Source organism: Pectinophora gossypiella, chromosome 9 (assembly GCF_024362695.1).
Source record: "Pectinophora gossypiella chromosome 9, ilPecGoss1.1, whole genome shotgun sequence".
Taxonomy (NCBI): domain Eukaryota; kingdom Metazoa; phylum Arthropoda; class Insecta; order Lepidoptera; family Gelechiidae; genus Pectinophora; species Pectinophora gossypiella.
Genome location: NC_065412.1, coordinates 3601491 through 3627761, shown reverse-complemented (window position 1 = coordinate 3627761; position 26271 = coordinate 3601491). Strand labels below are relative to the sequence as shown.

The 26271-nt window shown below is 37.3% G+C and overlaps 1 protein-coding gene across 2 annotated transcripts in view; it reads right to left on the bottom strand.

Moving 5' to 3' along the window:
• LOC126369399 (alkylglycerol monooxygenase-like) overlaps window positions 1–26271 on the bottom strand; it is a 67357-nt gene that overhangs the window by 13414 nt on the left and 27672 nt on the right. Inside the window, exons 1-4 of one of the 2 annotated variants that reach the window (XM_050013795.1) lie at window positions 12989–13130; window positions 11789–11916; window positions 5371–5522; window positions 1942–2045 (exon numbers count right to left, since the gene is read on the bottom strand). In XM_050013795.1, the coding sequence (XP_049869752.1) occupies window positions 1942–2045; window positions 5371–5522; window positions 11789–11916; window positions 12989–13087 (483 nt within the window). In that variant the 5' untranslated portion in view covers window positions 13088–13130. Of the gene's footprint in view, window positions 1–1941; window positions 2046–5370; window positions 5523–11788; window positions 11917–12988; window positions 13131–26271 lie in introns of those variants that run through there. The other variant, XM_050013796.1, reaches the window with a different exon arrangement.

The following is a 26271-nucleotide window of genomic DNA, read 5'->3' as shown; positions in this document are numbered from 1 at the left end:
CTCCCAGATGAGCCCGTCAAAATTGAAAATTGCGTCAGAGCGTTGTCTGAGAGAATTATAAAAGAGGTTTAAAGTCGTTTGGCGCAGGAATTGTGTAGTGTCTAGGTCAACGATAAAATTCGGATTACTTAACAGAGACAGGGGTTATAAAGACCACGTTGAAGCAATTCATATAAAATAGCAATATTGCTATTTGACATTTATTTGTATTGCTCACATACTTTTATATGCGCAAATGTCAAATTGCAATATTGCTTTTTTGGATGAATTGCTTCGATGTGTGTGGATTTAAAACTAACGAAATTAAAATAAACTTTTCCTTTTTCTTTAACTTATTTACGAAGAAAAACGTAATAATAAATCGATGTTTTATCACGTTTTTCTGTGACGTCACAGTGTGCTTTTTATTCAAATAACATAGTAAATTCATGTTTTGATGTTTAATAAGAAGTAACCGATTTTTCTAGTTGGAAACTTCGCCTGCTGGGTCATAATCGGGGAGCAGAAGTATTTGACTAAAGACAGTAGGTATGTTGCCAAACTCGGAAGGAGTACAGTAGCTGAATGCCGACTCTGTTTACGAATGCAATAAATATTAAGTATATTATTATTTATTTAGCGAAGGTTGATGATAGGGCTGGCAGAGGAAGACCTAGAAGGACGTATATTGACTAAATTATCTGAGCCGGCATGCGTATATGAAACGATTTATGAATGTGGAGGAAAATTGAGAGGTTTAAATTGTTAGCTGTGTTTATCTTTAATTGGTTACGCATTTAGAATAACACCTATGTTTGTTGAATAAGCGTAGTAATGTTGTAAATGTTGGTAAACCTAATAAATTAAAAAAAAAAAGAAAAAAGAGAAGTGTGTCAGAATCGAAACAAAAGGAATTCCATAGTCTCTGCTTACCCTGGTGGGAAATAGGCGTGAGTTTATGTATGTTTGGTATAAAAGATATATAATATGTATTATTTATATATTTCGAGGAACACTCAAGGCCACAAATATTTCTTAAAATATTTAACAGACATTAACTAAGGGCTAATTACAAGTCTCAGGGCTAATTAAGACATTAACAAGTCTCCACCTAAAAGAAGGTGTGTATTAAGTTTTAAGACTGATTGCTCATTCAACCAATTATTATTATTAAATCTCATAATAATGGTTGAGGCCTGTGCCTAGCAGCGGGACATACATAGGTTGTTTATGTTATGTTATGTATTTTAGCAAAATGGACCCATTTGTTAGTTACCATTGTTCAGGGAAAGCCACGTCGTGAGTTATGTTATTGGGTTTTGGCATTCGGTCGATTTGGTTCGGGTATTGATGCTATTTGATTGCTCTTGTATTTTTATTGTGTTTTTGTGCAGTAAAGCGTATATTTTATTGTTTTGTAAGCTTGTTACATATTCATATAACGTAACATAAATAGCCTATACACGTCTCACTGAGGCACAGGCTTCCCCTCGATCAACGGAAGAGGGTATGAGCATCATCCACCATGCTGGTCTACTGCGGGTTGGTGTAGGTAGGTGTTTGGGCTAGTTCGGGACCAACGGACCTTCCAAAGCATGGTATCATCTTACTTTTTCGGAAAATCAAATAATTCAGCCTGCAATAATCTAGCCAAATAAAGCACAAAGTGATTTTGACAATGACCGCATCAGGAATCGAACTTAGATCTCCGTGAGCCCAACGCTATAACCACTAGACCACAGACGCTATAAATAAAACAGCATCAATATTTAAATATTATGTACTCTAACACATTCTACTACTAATATTTTACTAATAATAAAACTGAAACAAAGTTGTTTAATACAGGTTTGATCTAAGATATTTCTATTAGAAATGAACTGATATATGCCTAATGTGTACGAGTAGGTATGTCTTTGAGTTCTCAAATAAGATGTTGAAAATATGAATTATGGTACTTACGAATCCGCACCACCCCTGGAGGATGGACTGTCTGATGCCGACTCCCATGTTGAAGTCCTCAGATGTGTGGTGTACTTGATGCTGAGCCCATAGTACGTGGACCTCTGGACAATGGAAAAATATACAGGTTCAATGTCAGTGAAGGATTGGGTGAAAGAAGAACTGAAGAGATTGAACTTTTTGGAAAAAGAACGCAGAGTGAAAATAGATTTATGAGAAGGCCAAGATCCAGTCAAGGTTGTAATTAATATTAATAGTAGGTCAATAGTATTAATAAGGTGGAAGATGGAATGTATTCCTTGAAAAATATAATAAATATTTCAGTAACTTTGAAAAGTCCCTGTAATGTTCAAAGAAACAAATGTCGACGGTTTTAACTGCCCAAAAAACATAATGAATAAAGTAGAGGTCCTAGAATTATTTGGAAAAAATAATTATAATCTCCCTAGTAACAGATCTAAACTCTGAAAAATCTTATCTTCTATACTATAATAAATCTGTAGAGAGGTCAATTCTGTACATTAAATATATTTTCAAAATAACTATCAGGGGGTGATTAGTGATCGATACTGATGGCAAAAATGCAATCAGTAAAATTTTTGTCTGTCTGTCTGTCTGTCTGTCTGTCTGTCTGTATGTTCCTTATAGAAACAAAAACTACTAGACGGATTTTAATGAAACTTGGTACAATTATTCTTCATATTCCTGGGCAGGTTATAGTATACTTTTCATCACGCTACAATCAATAGGAGCAGAGTAGTGAAGGGAAATTTTGGGAAAACGGGAGAAGTTACTCCATTTTTTAAGCTTCCGTCGCGTGAGCAGCCTTAATGGTTAAAGTTACATAGAAATCATGTATGACGGAAATATCTTCTAAATATGTAATGTAAATATATAAAAGGAGAAACTGACTGACTGACATATCAAAGCACAGCCTAAACGGCTAAACGTAGGCACTTGAAATTTGGAAGAGACGTAGCTTAGGTACCGTAGAGGTGCAATAAGAAAGGAATTCCCGGAAATCCCACGGGAACGGGAATAAGCGGGAAAATCCTTTTGTATGAAAAATCTAAAATACTCAAGTTAGACGTTTGAAATTTGGCATGCAGGTACCTTAGGTACCATAGAGGTGCACTAAGAAAGAAATTCCCGAAATTTCCACGGGAACGGGGATTAGCGGGAAAATTCTTTTGTATGGAAAATCTAAACCACTCAAGTTAGACGTTTGAAATTTGGCACGCAGGTACCTTAGGTACCGTAGAGGTGCATTAAGAAAGGAATTCCCGAAATTCCCACGGGAACGGGAATTAACGGGAAAATCCTTTTGTATGAAAAATCTAAAACACTCAAATTAGACGTTTGAAATTTGGCATGCCGGTACCTTAGGTACCGTAGAGGTGCACTAAGAAAGGAATTCCCGAAATTCCCACGGGAACGGGAATTAGCGGGAAAATCCTTTTGTATGAAAAATCTAAAACACTCAAATTAGACGTTTGAAATTTGGCATGCAGGTACCTTGGGTACCGTAGAGGTGCACTAAGAAAGGAATTCCCGAAATTCTCACGGGAACGGGAATTAGCGGGAAAATCCTTTTGTATGAAAAATCTAAACCACTCAAGTTAGACGTTTGAAATTTGACATGCAGGTACCTTAGTAAACTTAAAGCTTAGTTGCAACAGGATATTGCAAAATTCCTACGGGAACGGGTGTTAGCGGGAAAAAACATTTGTATAAAAAAATCTAATCTAATCTAATCTAATCTTCTAAATATATAAAGGAGAAACTGACTGACTGACATATCAACGCACAGCCTAAACGGCTAAACGTAGGCACTTGAAATTTTGGAAGAGACGTAGCTTAGGTACCGTAGAGGTGCACTAAGAAAGGAATTCCCGGAAATCCCACGGGAACGGGAATTAGCGGGGAAATCCTTTTGTATGAAAAATCTAAACCACTCAAGTTAGACGTTTGAAATTTGGCATGCAGGTACCTTAGTAAACTTAAGGCTTAGTTGCAACAAGGTATTCAAAAATTCCCACGGGAACGGGAGTTAGCGGGAAAAAACATTTGTATGAAAAAATATAAACCGCGTAAGATACGAGTAGATGTTTTTAATCAAGCATGCATGCATACCTAAGTTTAGTTATGGCTGTATTTTGAAAAATAGGAGTTAGCGGGGAAAAAATGTCGTATGAAAAAATCTAAACTGCATAAGTTAGATGCTTGAAATTTGACATACACTCCCACACACACAAAGATCTCTCTTTATAACACGCTACGCGGACGAAGTCGCGGGCAAAAGCTAGTTCTGAAATAAAAATATAAAACATGCTGGAATAAAGGCAGAATAATCTCTCTCTTGAGCTTGAATGTAAAAATACTCGTATATTCTGTCAGATGACAAGTTCAGAAACCCTGGAACAATTTTATTCTCTGGAGGAAAAGTCACAAAGTAAATTTTATAGTAAGTATGAATTATTTAAAGAAAGTTGTGGGTTTATTTGTCAGCAGAAACTAGGATTATCCGAATTCGAATAATAAACGGCTACCCTTTTTTAAATTTGTTTTTTTTTGTAAGTTTTACCAGCTTTCGTAGGGACGAAATTTCATTGGAAATTGATTTTTTTCCGTGTGTAGTTTAGTACATAATTTAAAGTTACTGAACTACGTAAAACAATACTGGAAATATGGAAATTGAAATGGAGTTTTTTTGCTATCTTCCAAGCGATTAAATAAAGCGAACAAATAAATAAAAAAAAAAGATAAAAAATAAAAAATAAAATGATAATAGAACATGATAAAATAATAATGATAATAGAGCGAATAAATTGCATTTCATTTTTCATTTTCATTTGTATAGTTTTGAAAATTGTAGCAAATTTAGGTTACAACTTAGTTTTAGTCAGTCTTGATCGATGGGGCTGGCATAACAAATTTTGGTAAAAGCCCTTAAGTAAATAAAAGAAAAAAAAATTACAGAGACGAATGTAACTTTTATTGCCGTCAAGTGTAGGTACTATAAACGTAAAGAAAAAGAGACACATTCAATATTATCGAGGTTAGAAGAGGCTAAATAAATAGACACTTAATAAGAGATGAAAATTTTGGTTTTAATAGATGGAAGGGAAGATAAAAGAAAGAGAGGAAGGGAAAGACCGACAATAGTTTATATGGACCAAATTAAAGAGAACGCAAACATCGTGTTATATAAAGAAACCGATAAAAGAGTGGCTCTTAATTTAATGATGATACTATAAGCAGATTTCTGCTACCTGAATTTTGACGATAATGCCGCGTACGTAAAAGATGTATACGAGTGTTCACGAAGAAGTCGCAGAGTTACCACGTGCATTTGATTTCAAAGATTGATGCAATGACGCTAACGCACCACGTCTCTATGTACGAAGCTTAAGGATGTTAATTAGTTACCATGGCAAGCTCGATGCATCCAATAGTAGCAGAAGTCGATGCCGATGGCAGCAAGAATCCAGGTCAATGTGCTGTCCCACGGCAAGTCAACCAGTCTCCAGTTAGCGTATATCCAGGTGTACAGGTATGATTCAGCTCCTCGCCATATTAGCCTGAAAATATTTGACATTGAGTACCTATGCCTCACTCAAAAGGGCTCGCAAAATATGTGGTTCACTGCGCGCCTAATCATACATACATTTGTGTTAATTTTATACAGGGTGACATAGTAACGAATACTGAGAGGGATGATTCAACTGATAATAAAACAGAATTTGCAACGGAAAATTCCACTTGATATCAACACAGAATCATCGCCCCAATCATCCCTCAAAGTTTTCGTTACGATGTCACTAACCTGCATATGTTTATGTTATTGTATTCTTGCTGTGGTATTCTTTAATAGGGGACAAAAAATTATCATTTTTTTCTGAATATTGAGTAAAGTCTATTTAAACACGGGGGTCCGGCGAGGTCCGTGATGAAGCCAGCCCTTGATTATCGTTATATTATGTTATATACGGTAAATTTATGTGTGTAATGTGTGACTGTATGACACCTGGTAGACCTCACACGTTAGCATTAAGGGATGGGAAGATAAGTAGTCCGAGATTTAAAGCAATAACTAAATATTACTTACATGTGAAATTGTGCTTCAGTCTAAAGTCAGAATCCGATGTTTATAATTAAGAATGGGAAATTTAAGGTATCAAAATTGTTCGTTACACCTAGAAACTGTTACCACCTTACAAATAAAAAATAAACCAGGGGTGAACGTGGGTTTAAGAATTTGACAACCAAGCAAAATTGAATCCAATTATCATACAATTAAACGGAACTTTGCTTGGCTGTCAAATACTTAAACCTACGTTCATCCCTGGTTCTTTTTAATTTTTAAGGTGTTAAGACTTCTAATTAATGACTAATTCCTCTTATTGGGACGTAGTTTTATCATAATAAGAACAATTAATTAAAAAAATTAAATTGACAATTCTCACAATTACTTAATGTAGAAATAAATTAACATTTGTGGCTGAAATAGAATAAATAAATGAATATAAAATGTTTCGTGATTGTTTTTAAATAAGTAATTAGTTTTTAAATTGCTTGCAGATGACGAAGAATGTGATTAAATTTTGACGTCTGGCGCCTAGTTGTGGTATCTTAGCAAAGTTGCAAACAATTAGCTACGAAACGTGACATTGATAAAAATGTATGGGTTTGACATTAGATGACATAAGCTGACAAATCTATCCCATATACATAAACAGCCTCTCCTCAATCAACCGGAGGGGGTGTGAAGCATATTCCACCCCACAGCTCCACTGCGAGTTGGTGGAGCTGTTTTACGACTAATAGCCGGGACCAACAGCTTAACGTGCCCTCCGAAGCACGGAATCATCTTACTTTTTTGGGCAATCAGATGAGTCAATGCAATGTCCTTACCAAACAAAGAACAGTCTCACAAAGTGATTTCGACAATGTCCCCGTCGGGAATCGAACCCGGACCTCCAGATCGTGAGCCCAACGCTCTAATCACTGGACGACTGAGGCTGTTACTGCGTGGAGATTATGTGTATCTCATATCACATTACTAAGAGCCACGCTCTTATCGGTGTAGCATTCCCCATGCTACTTTTTTGGGAAAAAATAGAGTGGATTCCCTCTTGCCTTACGCCCCGCAGTACTCTGTCTGACGCTAGTGGGATGGCGCCCAGAGTATTCTATTTCAAAGCCGTACTAGGACTCCTGGTCTCCGCCCCTGAATAGGACAGTATCTCTGTATCTTATATAACATACTATAATCCCCCAGGCAGCTTTATGTTGATCTATCGACAAGTGCGGAATTGAACGAAAAGCATCGTAACACCTGATTTTCATTTTATTTTTAATGGAAAACGGAAATGTAATCTATACTTATAATAAATCTGTAGAGAGGTCAATTCTGTACATTAAATATTTTTTCAAAATAACTATCAGGGGGTGATAAGTGGTCGATACTGATGCCAAAAATGCAATCAGTAAAATTTTTGTCTGTCTGTCTGTCTGTCTGTCTGTCTGTCTGTCTGTCTGTATGTTCCTTATAGAAACAAAAATTACTGGACGGATTTTAATGAAACTTGGTACAATTATTCTTCACACTCCTGGACAGGTTATAGTATACCTTTCATCACGCTACAATCAATAGGAGCAGAGTAGTGAAGGGAAATTCTTTTGTATGAAAAATCTAAACCACTCAAGTTAGACGTTTGAAATTTGGCATGCAGGTACCTTAGATACCGTAGAGGTGCACTAAGAAAGGAATTCCCGAAAATCCTACGGGAACGGGAATTAGCGGAAAAATCCTTTTGTATGAAAAATCTAAACCACTCAAGTTAGACGTTTGAAATTTGGCATGCAGGTACCTTAGATACCGTAGAGGTGTATTAAGAAAGGAATTTCCGAAATTCCTACGGGAACGGGAATTAGCGGGAAAATCCTTTTGTATGAAAAATCTAAACCACTCAAGTTAGACGTTTGAAATTTGGCATGCAGATACCTTAAGTACCGTAGAGGTGCACTAAGAAAGGAATTCCCGAAATTCCTACGAGAACGGGAATTAGCAAGAAAATCCTTTTGTATGAAAAATCTAAACCACTCAAGTTAGACGTTTGAAATTTGTCATGCAGGTACCTTAGGTACCGTAGAGGTGCTTTAAGAAAGGAATTCCCGAAATTCCCACGAGAACGGGAATTAGCGGGAAAATCCTTTTGTATGAAAAATCTAAACCATTCAAGTTAGATGTTTGAAATTTGTCATGCAGGTACCTTAGATACCGTAGAGTAAGAAAGGAATTCCCGAAATTCCCACGGGAACGGGAATTAGCGAGAAAATCCTTTTGTATGAAAAATCTAAACCACTCAAGTTAGACGTTTGAAATTTGGCATGCAGGTACCTTAGATACCGTTGAGGTGTACTAAGAAAGGAATTTCCGAAATTCTTACGAGAACGGGAATTAGCGGGAAAATCCTTTTGTATGAAAAATCTAAACCACTCAAGTTAGATGTTTGAAATTTGGCATGCAGATACCTTAAGTACCGTAGAGGTGCACTAAGAAAGGAATTCCCGAAATTCCCACGAGAACGGGAATTAGCAAGAAAATCCTTTTGTATGAAAAATCTAAACCACTCAAGTTAGACGTTTGAAATTTGTCATGCAGGTACCTTAGGTACCGTAGAGGTGCATTCAGAAAGGAATTCCCGAAATTCCCACGATAACGGGAATTAGCGGGAAAATCCTTTTGTATGAAAAATCTAAACCATTCAAGTTAGATGTTTGAAATTTGTCATGCAGGTACCTTAGATACCGTAGAGGTGTACTAAGAAAGGAATTCCCGAAAATCCTACGGGAACGGGAATTAGCGGGAAAATCCTTTTGTATGAAAAATCTAAACCACTCAAGTTAGACGTTTGAAATTTGGCATGCAGGTACCTTAGATACCGTAGAGGTGTATTAAGAAAGGAATTTCCGAAATTCCTACGGGAACGGGAATTAGCGGGAAAATCCTTTTGTATGAAAAATCTAAACCACTCAAGTTAGACGTTTGAAATTTGGCATGCAGATACCTTAAGTACCGTAGAGGTGCACTAAGAAAGGAATTCCCGAAATTCCTACGAGAACGGGAATTAGCAAGAAAATCCTTTTGTATGAAAAATCTAAACCACTCAAGTTAGACGTTTGAAATTTGGCATGCAGGTACCATAGGTACCGTAGAGGTGCACTAAGAAAGGAATTCCCAAAATTCTCACGGGAACGGGAATTAGCGGGAAAATCCTTTTGTATGAAAAATCTAAACCATTCAAGTTAGATGTTTGAAATTTGTCATGCAGGTACCTTAGATACCGTAGAGGTGTAATAAGAAAGGAATTCCCGAAATTCCCACGGGAACGGGAATTAGCGGGAAAATCCTTTTGTATGAAAAATCTAAACCACTCAAGTTAGACAATTGAAATTTGGCATGCAGGTACCTTAGATACCGTAGAGGTGCACTAAGAAAGGAATTCCCGAAAATCCTTTTGTATGAAAAATCTAAACCACTCAAGTTAGACGTTTGAAATTTGGCATGCAGGTACTTTAGTAAACTTAAAGCTTAGTTGCAACAGGATATTACAAAATTCCCACGGGAACGGTAGTTAGCGGGAAAAAACATTTGTATGAAAAAATCAAATCTAAATAAAAGGAGAAACTGACTGACTCAGTGACTGACATATCAACGCATAGCCTGAACGGCTAAACGTAGGCATTTGAAATTTGGAAGGGACATAGCTTAGGTACCGTAGAGGTGCACTAAGAAAGGAATTCCCGGAATTCCCACGGGAACGGAAATTAGCGGGAAAATCTTTTTGTATGAAAAATCTTAACCGCTTAAGTTAGACGCTTGAAATTTGGCATGCAGGTACCTTAGTTAACTTAAAGCTTAGTTGCAACAGGATATTGCAAAATTCCCACGGAAACGGGAGTTAGTGGGAAAAAAACATTTGTATGAAAAAATCGAAACCGCGTAAGATAGATATTTTCAATTCAATTCAATTAAATTATTTATTGCATTCCATGTAGTACAATGGGGTGTTACATAGGCATAGGAACTAAAACATGGACCCTGTAGGGCACAGCAACGTTGAAGGGAAGAGAGGAAGTGTGTATTAAAATTAAAACTCAATGAACAATCAATTAAAAAAAAACAATTCAATCAATTGATTCAATCTAGCATGCATGCATATCTTAGTAAATATAAAGTTTATTTTTGGCTGTATTTTGAAAAATGGGAGTTATTGGGGAAAAAAAATGTACTTATGAAAAAATCTAAACTGCATAAGTATGCACTCCCACACACACAAAGATCTCTCTCTTATATAACACGCCACGCGGACGAAGTCGCGGGCAAAAGCTAGTCAATAATATAATAATGCATATTTTATTGATGCAACCGATTCAACCACTTTGTTTTAATTAGGTCAAATCAATTTATGTACCTGCATGATTGCGACCATGTCGATGAATTATATTTCGTCAATTAAGTTGGGGTTTTTATGACGTAATTGGTACACGTACGAGTCTGAATATTAGTGCGTCTGTGGACCACAGAGGCTACTGATCGCCTCTCCACCCACACGAGAGAAGAAATGCGTATAAATACATAGGTATATAGGCCCCATGTAGGGTGCCTCAGGTTTTTAAGACCCGACATTTTGGTGAGAAGTTGCTTTCCAAGATTTTTGGACATGACTCTTGGAATAACGCACACTTGAGACACTTGATTTTAAAGATAAGTTTATAGCAATATTGTAAAAGGCGTTGTAACATAACATTATCAAAATAGCCGCGGCAGATGGGATGCGACTGAAGATTAAAGAAAGCCAAAGAAAATTCAAAATTTCATTTTTGATTTGAATTAAGAATGAATCCCAAAATGTAACCAGCCAGAACGTTAATTTCTATGGAGGATATCAACCAATAAGGTGGACACCGTTAGATATTAAAACATGTTCAGACAAAATGGTTGTATGATCTGCTCGGACAATGTTCTGTTCGATTGCTTTGCGCCGCATTAATTAATATTGCTACAGGCCTGTGCCTGTAGGCCTTGTGGCCTCCGTAGTCATGAGGTTAGACTCAAGATCTGGAAGGCCGGGATTCGATTCCGGCGGCAATACGGGTTACAGTATCACGCAGTGAATTATGTTAACGTAAGTAAATCGTACGGCTAATGGTCGAAATTAACTTCAGTGAAAACTGAACAACGAGTTTATTTCAAAAATAAATCCCATTTTCGGGAAATCACATACTATTAAAACTTCGCGCTAATTAAGGATTTATTTCGTTAAAAAAATAATACCAAATGAAACATATTTTTTTAACTCTGGCTAAGAGATTTTAATGAATTTTGCAGGGCTCCATTTTCAATTTGATTTAAAAGTTTCATCACGTATATTTGCCGTTGATAAGATAAATGAAAAAGTACATAAGTCTATTATTATTTACTATCGTCGCCGAGGTCTTAGGTTTGATTCTTGATCTGGCCATCGCAAAAACAATAATCACTTTATGGGACTGCAACTAACTGGTGGATAAAAAAACTCGACTCAAGTTTTGTTACCGGGTATTTGGAAAAATACTCTACGATTTAAGTTATACGTTTTCCAAACAGGGTTTGGTCGAATAATAGGCCGGAGTTATACCGCCGCGGCTTTCGGGACTTCTTTCGTATACGGATTATATGTTAAACATAGTTTATCTTTTAATATTTGTTTTGTAGTAACACTGTAATTGTTTATTGTACTGTGTTTTCCGTCTCAAGGTGTGTGTGTGTGTAGAATCGTGAACGTAAAAAAGAACTTACCTTCCACCCTCAAAAAACAGCCCATTGGAGAGGCTTGTAATTCCATCGTTTAGACGGATGCCTTTCTTGCCTTTCAGCTTCAGGACTATGTGCTCAAGCACCATGAACATGAAGAAATACGGCCAGGCCTGGAAGAAATCACAATATTATTACATTATCTTTCTTCTCTGGAGCTAAAAGCAATATAAAGAAAGGCGATTCGAATCTTAATTATATTTTTTGACACACTTGCTCATATAAAAAAAAAAAACATTTTTATTTCAGACTTTCATCCATACATGCATATTGCACCGCTTTAAGGTACATAAAACACTTTACTAATGCACTAGTGTGGTACTGTTAGATTATCGCACTAGTGGGTCGATTACAGTTTTTTTAAACCCACAATAAAGTTCTTACATCCAGAAAATAATTTACGAAAATAGACAATATTTTTTATGAATAAATAAAACTGATGTCGTGTAAATAATGATAAATAAATTTATTGTTTTTGGTAACATAATATTATAAGTAATAGGTACGTAATTGTATGAAGTTTCGTATATCGTTATTATTTTGTCTGATTGACGTCCAGCGCCGTTTATTCGAAGCGATGGGCACGAGTATTTACCCACTATGCTTCAAGACGAGTACGGAATTCGAGTTAGACCTTATAAAAGATGGTGTGATGGCCTCAACGATTATTAAAGAGATTGGCTGGAGATTGCGCAGAGTCGAGAAGAGTTGAAGAATCAAGGGGAGGCCTTTGCCCAGCTGTGGGGTTAAGTAGACTAGATAAGATTAAGAACGGAAAATTATTATTATACCTAAATTAAACTATAACCTTAATTAACAACTATACCCAGGTGGATTTTATTTATTTATTTGTACACAATAAAACAGACAAAAGAAACATGTCAAAAACAGACAGTATCGGTAAGCTTAACTGTCTCTAACAAAGAGATTTTCTCTTACCCTGGTTGTTTGACTCCTCGAATATTCCATTGTAATAAGCAACTTAATTGTGACGTCAAAGAAAAACGTGACAAAATGACACACTTATTATTACATTTTTCTCTATTGAAATTCGTAAATATGTGAAAATAGAATAAAGTTTTTGTCACCTTTAGATCTGTCTTTATTGAGTAAAATCAGAATTTCATCATTTATTTTTGACCTAGGAAAAACTATCCGAATATGAATAAATGTAGAAATAATTACCTGCACGTAAAAATTGGGAACATCTTCAATGTCTTCGTACATGGTGTCCTTCGGGTTGATAAGGTAGAACATGCGACCAAATCCTTTGGTGAACTCCATTGGAGTAGTCAATACACTACTGTTCCTGTACGAAATATTCTCCATTTCGTACATCTTGAAGCAACTATAAAATGAGACTTCTACACGCGCCTCTAAAACAATACTATGAAAAATATTCCGCTGTGATACTTTTTATACCTATTGAAATCTGCTTAATTACTAATAAATATATCAATTAGTGATTTAGTAGGAACTCTTTGGATTGTGAAATCATTATGTTTCTGTTTATTATGCAACTCTTTGATAACATTGTGAATAAATTATTTCAATGTTTTTTTTTTACTTTTTTGGAATAAATTGTTTATTTTTAATAAGTATTTACTATAAGTCAAGGTTATATTTGGACTTAGGAAAGATTATTCCATATACGGTTATTCAATTTTTTTTTGCGTTGTATTTACTCTGGTATTTTTCCAATATATTTAGCGAACGGAACTGTAACCACGGACGGAAGGCAAAAATAGACTAAGCCGGATATCAAAAAAGGATACCTTCCCGAGGTTTTCTACGGCTTCCGAGGACTTTGGATAATATTACTTAACACCGCTAGATACTGTAACATTTTGTACAGGTACTGTAAAAAGCGATATAAATGAAAGAAAAGTAAATGCAAGCTCTGGTAGCTAGCAAGCACTGTGAGGTCGCAGGTTCAAATCCCAGTGATTACCAATGATTTCCAAATTCATATTTATAAATAAATATCACGTGCTCAGCAGTGAAGCTCAGACAGACAGACGCTTCTGTAAAAAACTGGACCTATCAAATATTCAGGTTACGTAAGCGGACCCTGTGAAAACGGGACGACGCGAGGGAGATGATGATGACTGTAAAAAGCGATATCCTGTTCGATAATAATGGAAAATAACTTAAGAATAAAAGAATAAGAAAAAAATAAATTTATTGCCAGTAACAATTTACATTAACTTATCAGGGCTTTGGCGGCTCAATAATAACCCTGACACCATGGTTGATGGGGTTGGTAATCCACATCATAACACACACGATAGTAGTAGTATAATAGAAATTATTCCAATAAGCTTGAATATCAGCAACAACACAGTTAATTCGTCAAAAATCACACTTGATTCCAACCAAACAAAATAAAATGTTAAAGGACAAATTCTTGTTCAACATAATTATAAAAAAGCAAGTAATTACTTAAATATATCATCATCATCATGAATTTAAGAGCCACGCTCTTGTCGGTGTAGCATTCGCCATGTTACTGTTTTAGGGAAAAATAGGGCAGTGGTTTCCCTCTTGCCTTCTGCCCTGCAGTGCTCTGTCTGACTCGAGTAGGATGCCGCCCAGACTCGTCTATTTCAAAGCCGCGCTAGGACTACTGTCCTCCATCTCTGAATAGTATTGACAGTTACCGCTGTCCTCTGTCAGGTTCTAGGTTACAGTCCCTGTGACTTGCCCCTTCCGTCCTGCATTGCCGTACCGATGGCTCAAGTTGATGGGTGCTAATAATATAATAGTTGAAATATCTAGAGCCTTAGTTTCGTACTTGGTTGAATTATTTGAAGGTCGGTGATCGGACATTGCGCAATAATTATTTATCGTTTATGCGTGTAAGCAATATAATCGACTGCAGTTGTATTATGGTGTGTATGCATTTTCGGGTTTTGTGACCTGCGTAAAAGGTATAAATTTGTTTAGTCACTATTTTTTGTGATAGCAATAAATAACCAAAAGGTTTTTTAGTGATTTCTTTTGTGAGTAAAATGTGTTTTAATATATAATTACGTCTGTATCATTTGTTTCTATTCGAGAGATTATTTCTAAGAATAAACATCAGATAATTTGATATCCAAGAAATTTTAATTAGCTTAATGTCGTACATCATCAAAAGGCATAAGGTATAAATAGAAACAATAAAACACTTAGTAGGGTATTATTATTCTGAGAACCTTTTTTTTCTAATGAACTAATCAAAAGCAATTTATAAAAAAATGAATTATTTGTGGTGGAAAAATAATATGACGAAATTTTTTTTATTGACAATGACAAATTTTGTTGCGGCTTAGAATGAACGGATTTTAGTTTATTAGTATTGATATATAAATCCCAATATATACAGGGTGTTAGTGACATCGTAACGAAAACTTTGAGGGATGATTGAGACCATGATTATGAGATGATATCAAGTGGAATTTTCCGTCGCAAAAGTATGGAACAGAAAATAACTTAAAAAAAAACAAAAATTTTCATGAATTTTCCGACTGAAAATTCCACTTGATTTCAACTCAGAATCATGGTCTGAATCATCCCCCTCAGTATTCGTTACGGTGTCACTAACACCCATACCTACTTGTATGGGTACAGTATGTACTTGTGCGGGGTGTAAGTGACATCGTAACGAATACTGAGGGGGATGAAACAGCTGATTATTCTGAGTTAATATCAAGTGGAATTTTTCATCGCAAAAGTATAGAATTGAAAATAATTTTAAAAAACTAAAAAAAAATCATGAATTTTGCGACGGAAAATTCCACTTGATATTAACTCAGAATCATGGTCTGAATCATCCCTCTGAGTATTCGTTACGATGTCACTAACACCCTGTATATCCCAAAATCGTCGGAAGTGGAAAAACATGGAAGATGCCTACGTCCAAAAGTATGATATGAGTTTAGGCTGAGCTGATATAAATAGATAGATATATAAATTTTAAATCTATTAGGATATAATAACACTAACCCATAGGATTGAAATAATAATATTCTTTATAGAGCACACAGGATACAGTACAGAAACAAGCAAAAATAAGCAAGAGCAGCAATTTCTTCCACGTACACAAAAAAGTATAAATTGCTTCACATCATCAGCCCATTAACGTCCCCACTGCTGGGGCACGGGCCTTCCCTATGGATGGATAGGGAGATCGGGCCTTAAACCACCACGCGAGCCCAGTGCGGATTGGTGGTTACTAACGACTGTTAATGCAGCCGGGACCAACAGCTTAACGTGCCTTCCGAAGCACGGAGGAGGTCGAGATGAAAACTTATTTTTTTGTGGTCACCCATCCTATGACCGGCCTTTGCGAAAGTTGCTTAACTTCAACAATCGCAGACCGAGCGTGTTTACCGCTGCGCCACCGAGCTCCTCAAAAAATATAAATTGCTTAATATAAAGTAATTTTCTCCAGGAATGTACATGTATTATCCCGGCCTATATATCAGTTGAAAGCTTAGTGATTCGAAATGTACTTATAAATAGGTAAAAATATACCTTCTTTGACGTTTAGGAAACCATTATAATACCCTCAGGGGGAATTATTATTGGATGAACAGGTAATGAATACTTAGTAACCGAAAATAAACTTATTTAATCTTCGTAATTAAAAATTTACAAGGATGATTCTGCTAATAATAATTATTTCTGCTCGTGTGAAGGGCAAATTATTAGAATTTAAATTTAAAAAATTTAAAAAATTTAAATTATATTTTTCAACTCGCATCACACATGTGTTGTGCGTGGGTGTAATAACAAAAGTCATCATTTTATACTCAAAAACAAAGATAAAAGATGTCTTTTATACATGATATTAGAAGGTTAAACGAAGACAAATCTGTACAGCGCCATCTACATTTTTTTTGGGGAACGTAGCCTAAAAAGTCGCTCATTGGCGCCGTGCAACACCTGCAGCCTTCGAATGTCTATGCGGGCGTAATTTATTTTCGTCCATACAAAAACAATAATACAACGAATAAATCGGCAACTCTCCGCTCCCCAACAGTGGCCGAGTTAGTTTATTTTGAATCGTTTAAAGAGGATAGGTACAACAATAATTCTTGGTAAATTCAATTATATACGTAAAACGCTCAACGAACAGTGATACAAGCTTCCAAATTTTAACAATTAGTGTAATTAATACATACATAAACATAAACAGCCAATATCAGTATCCGTCAATATAAACGTCCCACTGTTGGGCACAGGCCTTCCCTCAATCGGCCGAAGTGGTTATGGAGCATAGTCCGCCACGCCGCTAGGTGAATCATCTTACTTTTTCGGACAATCTCTTACTAAACAAAGTCTCACAAAGTGATTTCTCACAATTTACGTTAATTTATTTTGACGTTAGTAAATTACTTATAGAAATAATTAGGTATTCAATTATAACCTAGAAAACGATGGTGTGACCATCTCGATATCTGCCGAACATACCTAACACGCCATCTACCGTATTCTGAATTAACTATTACAACTTGAATAAGAGTACGCTTCCCTGTTTCTAGTAAAAATAGGTAACAACGAACTCTACAAAGTTTTATATTGTTTATTAAGTTTTCCGATAGATGGCGCTCTTGATTAACTGCACTAACCATCTCATTGAGTCCAGTTTCTTAAAATTCTTACACATCACTAATTTAAGAGCCACGCTCTTATCGGTGTAGCATTCTCCATTCTTGTCTATCAAAGACAAAAAATCTAAATTTTTACAAACAGCCTAAATTGCACGTCTGTTTGGCACAGGCCTCGCTTTATCGATCAGAGGATGTATGGAGCATACTCTACCACGATACTCTACTCTGCGGGTTGGTTCAGGAGCACCAAATTCAAAGGTAGTCAAAGACAGAGTTCGTTAAGTTATGCTAAGTGAAGTTGTGTTAGTTTGCCTACGTGTCTCTTGCAACGGTAAGGTAACAGTTTTGGTCAGTGAAGGTACCTTTATTGCTTTGTGGCGAACAGAATTATGATAGGAGCGTAAGAGAGGTGTATTAGCTTATTAATTATAGTAACCTCGATCAGGCTCGATCTATATAAAACTTTGTTCACACGAGCGTAGTCGTGCTCTATACTTAGTTCCAACACCTACTTGGGTTCATTCAACTATGTTAATTCGATTATAGTACATATGCGTAGTTTCCAATTGATTACGTTTTATATCTATATCGGGTCATATATGTATGTAGATTTTACCGACATTACAGTAGGTAATCTTCTTCTCTCGTGTGGGTTGAGAGGTGGATTACCAACCTCATCAACCCTGGTGTCAATACTATTGAGCCGCTAAAGGCCCCTGACATGACTCAAGTAACGACTACTTACTTACATCAGTAAGTAGTAACCGGGACCGACGTTAAAGTGCCTTCCGAAGCACGGATCATCTTACTTTTGGACAATCAGGTGGTCAGCTTGTAATGTCCTGACCAAACTAGGGAGTCACGTCAGGGGCCTATGGCGCTCTGTAATAATCCTGACACCATGTTTGATGGGGTTCAAACCTGACAATCCACACGATAGAAGAGAAGAAGAACGGAAACGTTCCGCCCCCCACCAGCATCTAAGCCAGGTTTACCGCACCACCTCTCGGACACAGTTAAGACGTGAATCGTATGGCGTCAGACGTCACACACACAGATGCGCGTGTACAATAACGTCTATGTGTGGTGTCTGTGTAAAACGAGGTTGTTTATATGAAGTGTCCGGGGTGTGGTTTGACTTCATGTTTGGATCATAGGTAATTTGTAATAATATGACTGTAGTCTCGCCCCTTATACCTCTTATTACTTCGGACTTAAACATAGCTGGCAGGGAGTGGTATATTTATATTATACATGAATTATTATAGACCTGATGATAAGTATTGTTATGTAGGTATTAAAATAGGTGCTTAGAATCACAAGTTTGTATGTTTGTTTGTTTAGCACGGGACAAGAAAGCTGCTGAGGTCTGAAAGTACAGTTTTGTGTCCATTTACTATTGTAGACTGCGAAAACTATAGTCATTAACCCACGGCAAAGTTGCTTATAAGATCTAGTTTTTAGGAAAGATTTTAGTTACAAATTTTACTTTTGTGAATTGTTTACTTCTTTACTTTTTGATTGTTTTAAAGAAATTATCATAAGTGATTTATCTGTTAAAAGTATTTACGTAGGTAGCAAAATACTACACCAGACATTTAAACCCGTAAATTGTCTTTATTCAAAAACATGGATAGTATGCGAAAAAGATGTCTATAAGGATTATGGAAACGGCGGCGCGGCGGTGTATTCAAACACAAGGCTTTGTATAAAAGCATTTAATTTGTACGCAGTAACGTGTTGCGCTACGCACGCGTCGTAACTAAACCCTCGTCAACACTAGGCTACAGACGAGCGACAAGTGTCCCCGAAGGCATCATATGACATCGCCAGACTTCGCCTGACATTTAATTGGAAACAGAAATCTGGAGACGTCGTCCAATATCTTCGAGGACAAATGTCGCCTAGTGAAGACAGAATAAGGACTAATACTACGTACCTATAGAACGGCAAATCTCCGCTCCCCACCAGCGGCTGAGCTAGCTTTACCTCACCCCCTCGGTCTTACTTTAGTCTTCAATCGTATGGGCGTCAGATATCACACACACAGACGCGCGTGTACGATAACGACAATGTGTGGTGTCTATGTAAAATAAGGTGTTTTGTATGAAGTATCCGGGGTTTGGTGAAGACGAGGCTTTAGTCTTTTCCTATTATTTTCCCTCAGATTATGCCACAGTTATTGATAGTCATCATGGGTAATCAAGGCATCTATATTCTAGGGTTTAAGCCACTGAAGTGCAGTGCTCAGCAATTCATGAGAGCTAGTGTGCAATTATGCGTAGAAAGGATTGCTCGGGTTCCCACAGGGAAAACATGACAGAGCGTGTAAATAAATCGCGCCCTTCATCACGTCACTAATTTAAGAGCAACGCTCTTGTCGGTGTAGCAATCTCCATTCTTGCCCATCAAAAGCCAATTCCTTTACTTCCTTATAAGACACGACGTTCGCCTTCTCAAAGAAGTGGCTTTATCATCCTTAAAATCCGCATAAATGTCATAGACAAGAAAAGTGAGGTTTTGCCTTTCAAATTATCTTTTGAGTATACATTGACAAGTGACAACTACCACAATAATTTATTATGGCTTTCGAATCTAGTGGCGTATTAAGCGTCAGTTCCGTGCTCTGTGAAGGTAGGGCACGTATGCATTTTCATCGACAAAGCGACTTTGTTATTAGCAGCCATTTTGATTGTTACATTTTCCTGAGGGGATTTCGAGAATTGGCTTTGAATTTTTTCCTTGGATTTTTCTACTAATCGACTTATCGATAATGTCGGCAATATTATACAATTTTGTTTTCTTTTTATAATCTTTTAATAATAATAAATAGCTACATATCGTGTTTATGCATTATCGATTTCTACGAAATTGGTAATTACAAAAAGAAACATTAAATTAATTTGTTAACAGGTTACAAATGTTAAAAGCCTTCCAATATTTAATGTTTTAATCGAATAAAGCAATGGTTTTTAAATCGTGTTTACCGCTCCACTTGCTTCTCGAAACCAACATTTTATTTTCGTAGCGTGGAAACTGGGAGAGTGGAAAATCCGCGCTTTTTCATTCAGCGAGTTCGAAAAATGCGAAAAGTACAATGTTTCACATTTTTGCACTCTGGTTTGTGTAAAACAGAAGTGGTTCATTAGTGTTGGTTTGGCTTTAATTTGCAGCTTTTGTTTTCAGCGGTCGCATTAATACAACAGCTTCTGTTGTACATTGTTACAGGTATATTAAAATTGAGATTTTTAGCTCAGTCCGTATTTTCATTTCTTGATCATTCAAAATCTTTCTCTTCAACTTTACTGGATGCCGTTGAATTGACACATCCTAAATATCCATCTATCGATATATCCTTGATACTTACATGATCTTTTTCCTTTGCAATGTGACAAATTATACCTGAGACCATATTAATCATTTCTTTTTTGGCTTTAATAGGTTTAAGAGTCAATGATTGAATGTAGTGAGTGAATCTGTAACTTAATAAATAATAATAAAGTAATGGCCTATAATATACGGTCAAACGTAATATCTCTCTCTTTATTTAAGAGCTGCGCTCTTGTCGGTGGAGTAATCGCCATTACTCCATAGATAGGGCGTGTAGAACGGTGGTTGTCTCAATCTTAACCTATTCAATTTACATGACAAACGTAATATATATCTATAATTTCACAGCTGTATAGATATAACTTACTTATGATGACCAAATTGGAGATGTCCTTAGAAAAGGTTCAATACGATCTACTCTGAACCGGCGTGCGTGTATGAAGCGATTGATGAATGTGGAGGAAGCAAGAGAAGTGTGTCAGGATCGAAGCAAATGGAATTCTATAGTCTCTGCTTACCCCGGTGGGAAATAGGCGTGAGTTTATGTATGTATGTATGTATGTATAGATATATATGTCATTTTTCAGCAGTGTGCTCCAGCACACTGCTCCACTGTGGATCGATTAATAACATTACTTTCTTACTGGTCCTACCTTACCTGAAGATTTGACAGGTCCGATTTTTTACAGAAGCGACTGTCTGTTTGACCTTAGGGAAAACCAGCCAGAACAAGTTAAGTAACATACCTCCGTAAATGCATTTCTCAGGAATGTGGGTTCCCTCACAATGTTTTCCATCACCGCTGAGCACGTGATAATTATTTATAATCCCAACATGAATTCAAATTCGACAATCCTTAGTTTATGCCTGTGCTGGATTCCAACCTGCGACCTCAACTGATCTACCACGACATTTCTTACTTACATTCAATTTAAAAACAGAAACAGCGAAAATGCTGTAAGAGTGCAGTTTATTTCTATTTTTAAAACGTAGAAATCCCGTTCCAGTGTCGTGTTGGGAATTCCCCAGTATTGTGTCGCTTATTGTGTCTAGCCGTGAAACTGTATTAGGCTTGCAATTTGGAGAGCGTGCTAGGATAAAACCACAGTTTTCTTATTGCAGAGAAATGCCGCGGGAACATAGTCGGTGGGACCGAAATATACACAAAACGTTCGTGCAAAAAAAGAGCTAACGATAGTATTATAAAACTTTCGAATCCCGGTCGGGACATAGCACAAAAATCTCTTTGAGATCCCTAGTTGGGTTAAGACATAACAGGCTGATCCCCTGATTGTCCGAAAATAAGATTTCCGTGCTTCCGAAGGCACGTTAAGCCGTTGATCCCACTTACTGCTTACTGATGTAAGTGATCGTTACACGCCTTTGGCGACTCAATAATAACCTTGACACTAGGGTTGATGAGGTTGGTAAACCACCTCACAACTCACACGATAAGAAAAATAAAACTTTCATTCCTTCTTTGGTATCGCGCAACCGCAATTAACGCTTGTATTACTATGCAATTAACAGAGGGTAAATTAATGTAGCGTTTCAGCCAGACATACACACGGTGTGGGCACTTCACATGCTGCCGACATGATTTAACAGGGAGCAAAATTTTAGTTATTGTTCATGTGCAAGTATAAATAAGTAAAAAAGGTGTTAGCGACATCGTAACGAATACCTACTAAGGAGGATGATTTAGATAGACCATGATTTTGAGTTAATGTCAAGTGGAATTTTCCGTCGCGAAATTCATGTTTTTTTTTTCGTTTTTATTTTAATATTTTTAATTCTATACTTTTGCGATGGGAAATTCCACTTAATATTAACTCAGAATAATGAACTGAATCATCCCTCTCAGTATTCGTTACGATATCACTAACACCCCATCCAAGTTCATACAGCCATACAAGTAGATAAGAGTGTTAGTGACACCGTAACGAATACTGAGGGGGATGATTCAGACTATGATTCTGAGTTGATATCAAATGGAATTTCCGGTCGGAAAATTCATGTTTTTTTTAATTAGTTTCATTTCCATACTTTTGCGACAGAAAATTTCACTTGATATTAACTCAGAATCATGGTCTGAATCAACCCTCTCAGTATTGGTTATGATGTCACTAAAACATACATACATACATAAACTCACGCCCGTAATCCCTAATGGGGTGGGCAGAGCCACAAGTAATCAAAGACAACTTGCAGCCACTGTTGATACGAAGTCCAAAGATGGATATGATGAACCTTATGGTGATAAGGGATCAGCCTATCGCCCATAACATTAGTCCATCATGTTAGAGGACACAATCCCTCTGTCGGTTTTTACGACATGCCCGGGAAGGGAAGCAGCTGAACGTGTTCTATGTCACTAAAACCTTGTATTTAAGTACCATTTATTACTTTAAAGAAAACATTTATTGTTTTTAAATTCTAAGCTTTTAGAAAGAGAAATCTAGTCGCTATATCGTGTTGGGAATATCTCTAGTACTGTGATTGTGTCTAGTGGGAGATGCTTTGTTACCGGTATTGTATTGGTTCGCTGTAGCCTGTCGACTATATCTGATTATGTCTAGGGAAGTTTGATATTTATAGTGTTATGTACAAATCCGTACAATGGGCTTTATGTTCGCATCGTCTCAAGAGCTGAGCGCCTATGCTTACATACATACATACATAAACTCACGCCTATTTCCCACCGGGGTAAGCAGAGACTCCCTCTCTCTATTTAAGAGCTGCGCTCTTGTCGGTGGAGTAACCGCCATTCCTCTCTTCTTCCCGCCAAAACCTCCCGATACGACACGACCTGCACCTTCTCTTAGCAGAGACTATAGAAGTCCATTTGCTTCGATCCTGACACACTTATCTTGCTTCCTCCACATTCATCAATCGCTTCATACACGCACGCCGGTTCAGAGTAGATTGTATTAATCCTTTTCTAAGGACATCTCCAATTTGGCCTATGCTTACGTAGTAACTATTTGATAATATGTGCCTAAACTGTTGCACAGTCATTAAGATAATCTTCTACTTCTTATCGTGTGGATTGTGAGGTGGATTACCAACTTCGTCAACCCTGGTGTCAGGGTTACTATTGAGCCGCCAAAGGCTCCTGACATGGCTAATGTAACGACTACTGACTTACATCAGTAAACAGTAACCAGGACCAACGGTTTAACGTGCCTTCCGAAGCACGGATCATCTTACTTTCGGATAATCTGTTGATTAGCCAGTAATGTCCTAACCAAACTAGGGACCACAAAGTCATTTTTGTGATATGTCCCCACCGAGAATTGAACCCAGGCCCTCTGGATCGTGCGCCCAACGCTCAACCACTAGACCACGGAGGTCGTTGAGATAATAGTTTCTAACATACAAAAAGTGACACCTGTATATTGTCTAAATAAAGTGGGCAGATACAAGTAATCAGACTAGTAGTAACTCTTAATACGAAGTTCTGTGATGGATTATGATGAACTCTGTGGTGATAACGAAAGACTTTTGTCACTGGTTGCGAGTTATATTGGGTTGCATCTTAATAGGGGGTTAAAATGGCCACATTAAAGCAATTCGTTTAAAATAGCAATAGGTGTTTATATTTGACATCTCGACAAATTGCTGTTTAGAAATAAGGCCGCCTTTTCTGTTTCTTTTTATTTGTCTGTTCATGTCCTGTGTTTATGTTTGTTTTTATTTTTCTTTATTTGGGTCATCGAACAATTGCACAATACAAAATTCTTAAACTAGGTTATGGAGAAAACAAAACAACGTTAATTATGCAACCAGCACCGAAAACCACAGATTACTGTTTTGAAATTATAAATTCTTATTCTTACGCTACATTCACAATAACTACACTAGTTAGAAAACAATAAAGAGAAAAGAAGGAAAATAAACCTATGTATATAGAATAGTGAGTTACAAAGATATAAAAAGAGATAGATATAAAGAGTTTTTCTGCAATAAAGAATTATTGATTGATTGGATTGTTTTCATGTGGCCTTTTTAAGCCCCCAGGTTTTTACAAGGAAAAGGCTGAAACTGAAGTTGGAAAAAACCTAAATCTTACTTACGAAAGTTATGAAGTCTCCTATAGACATCTAATTTATATTCCGTCCGTAGCAGCCTCCGTATTGCGCGGTAGGCGAAATATTTTTAATATTGTCTCCCGAATAGATATAGAAAACTGCATTGTATAAGACGACCAGATATGCTCAAAACTGACAGCTAGCATTTCAAGGTTAGCCCAGCAATCCACATCCAAAGTTATTAATTTAGTTTGCAAGGAAATTTTGTACTTTTAGTAAAATATAAACATACAGTTTTAATGATTTTCATTTTATATATGTGACAAATAATAGTAATTTATTTATTCAAACAATTAAAAACAAAACAAACACATCTTATAAATAAAACACCTCCTCCAATGCGTCACATCGAGGCAAGGTGCCCAACAGGCTGGCAGCATTACCCCTCTGAATCGCCAGGCTAATTCTCTGACAGAAATAACTACCAGCCCTAGCATCTCCCGAAGCCCCGATAAGACGCATTGAGAGATCCTTAACAAATATTTTTGCTTCTGGACCCCAAGGACCCATCGTTTCAACTGCAAATGGGACAAAAAGGAACGATCCTGCCAGACCCGAGTACTTCCTCCTCTTCAAGGACTCAGCCGCAATAGCCGCTGCCGCGGGGCGAGACGAAGTACCGTCCAGATGCGACGACGCCAGGGTATCCACACAAGTGGCATCCCATACCAAAGATCTGCCAAACTTCCAAGGGATCAGCGTCATTCCATCTGGACGCTTACCATCCGAACGGAATATGCCATTCGGCTCCCGCACCGCCGGTACATTGGCCGCAACGAGTGCTCTGCGAATAATATCGTTGAGCGAGGCATGACGGGATATGCGACCGGCACTCCTATGACAGGACAAGCCATGATGACCCAACTCATTGACGGCCTCACCACAACAACATCTATGCGGTTCATTAGTCCTAGCCCCCAAACGAAGGCCAACCGCCATAGAGAGGGTACTGTTGCTCAACAACGTTCCTAAATTAGCCGATGGGTATGCTTGAAGCCAGAAACCGGACTCCCTCTCAGAGACAGCAAGAAGACGCGCACGATCGACCGTATTATCACAGCCCTCCAGGAGTCGGGAATGCGCCAATTTACAAAGTGGCTCATCCCAAAGCCTCTGGTAGCTCGGATGAACCGGAACGTCCCCACCGCTAGCCACAACCCAAGCAGCCCTAGCCTCCACCAAACCACCAATCTCCACGGAACCCAAAGATGGGTTAACAATACTACCGAATAGATGATTGGAAGCATAGGCAGATGAAAGGAAAGCAGGAAGCGCCACGTCAGAAACCCTCCTGACTCCCAAACCACCAAATCTAACCGGCAAAGATGCTTGATCCCAAGCTTTGCCACCTAAGTCACAATTTAACACTTTGGAAAGAGTCTCGCGAATCATGTCATCCAACCTTAACGTAAGAGCAGGAAATTTCCAAATCCTAGAGCATCTCAAGACA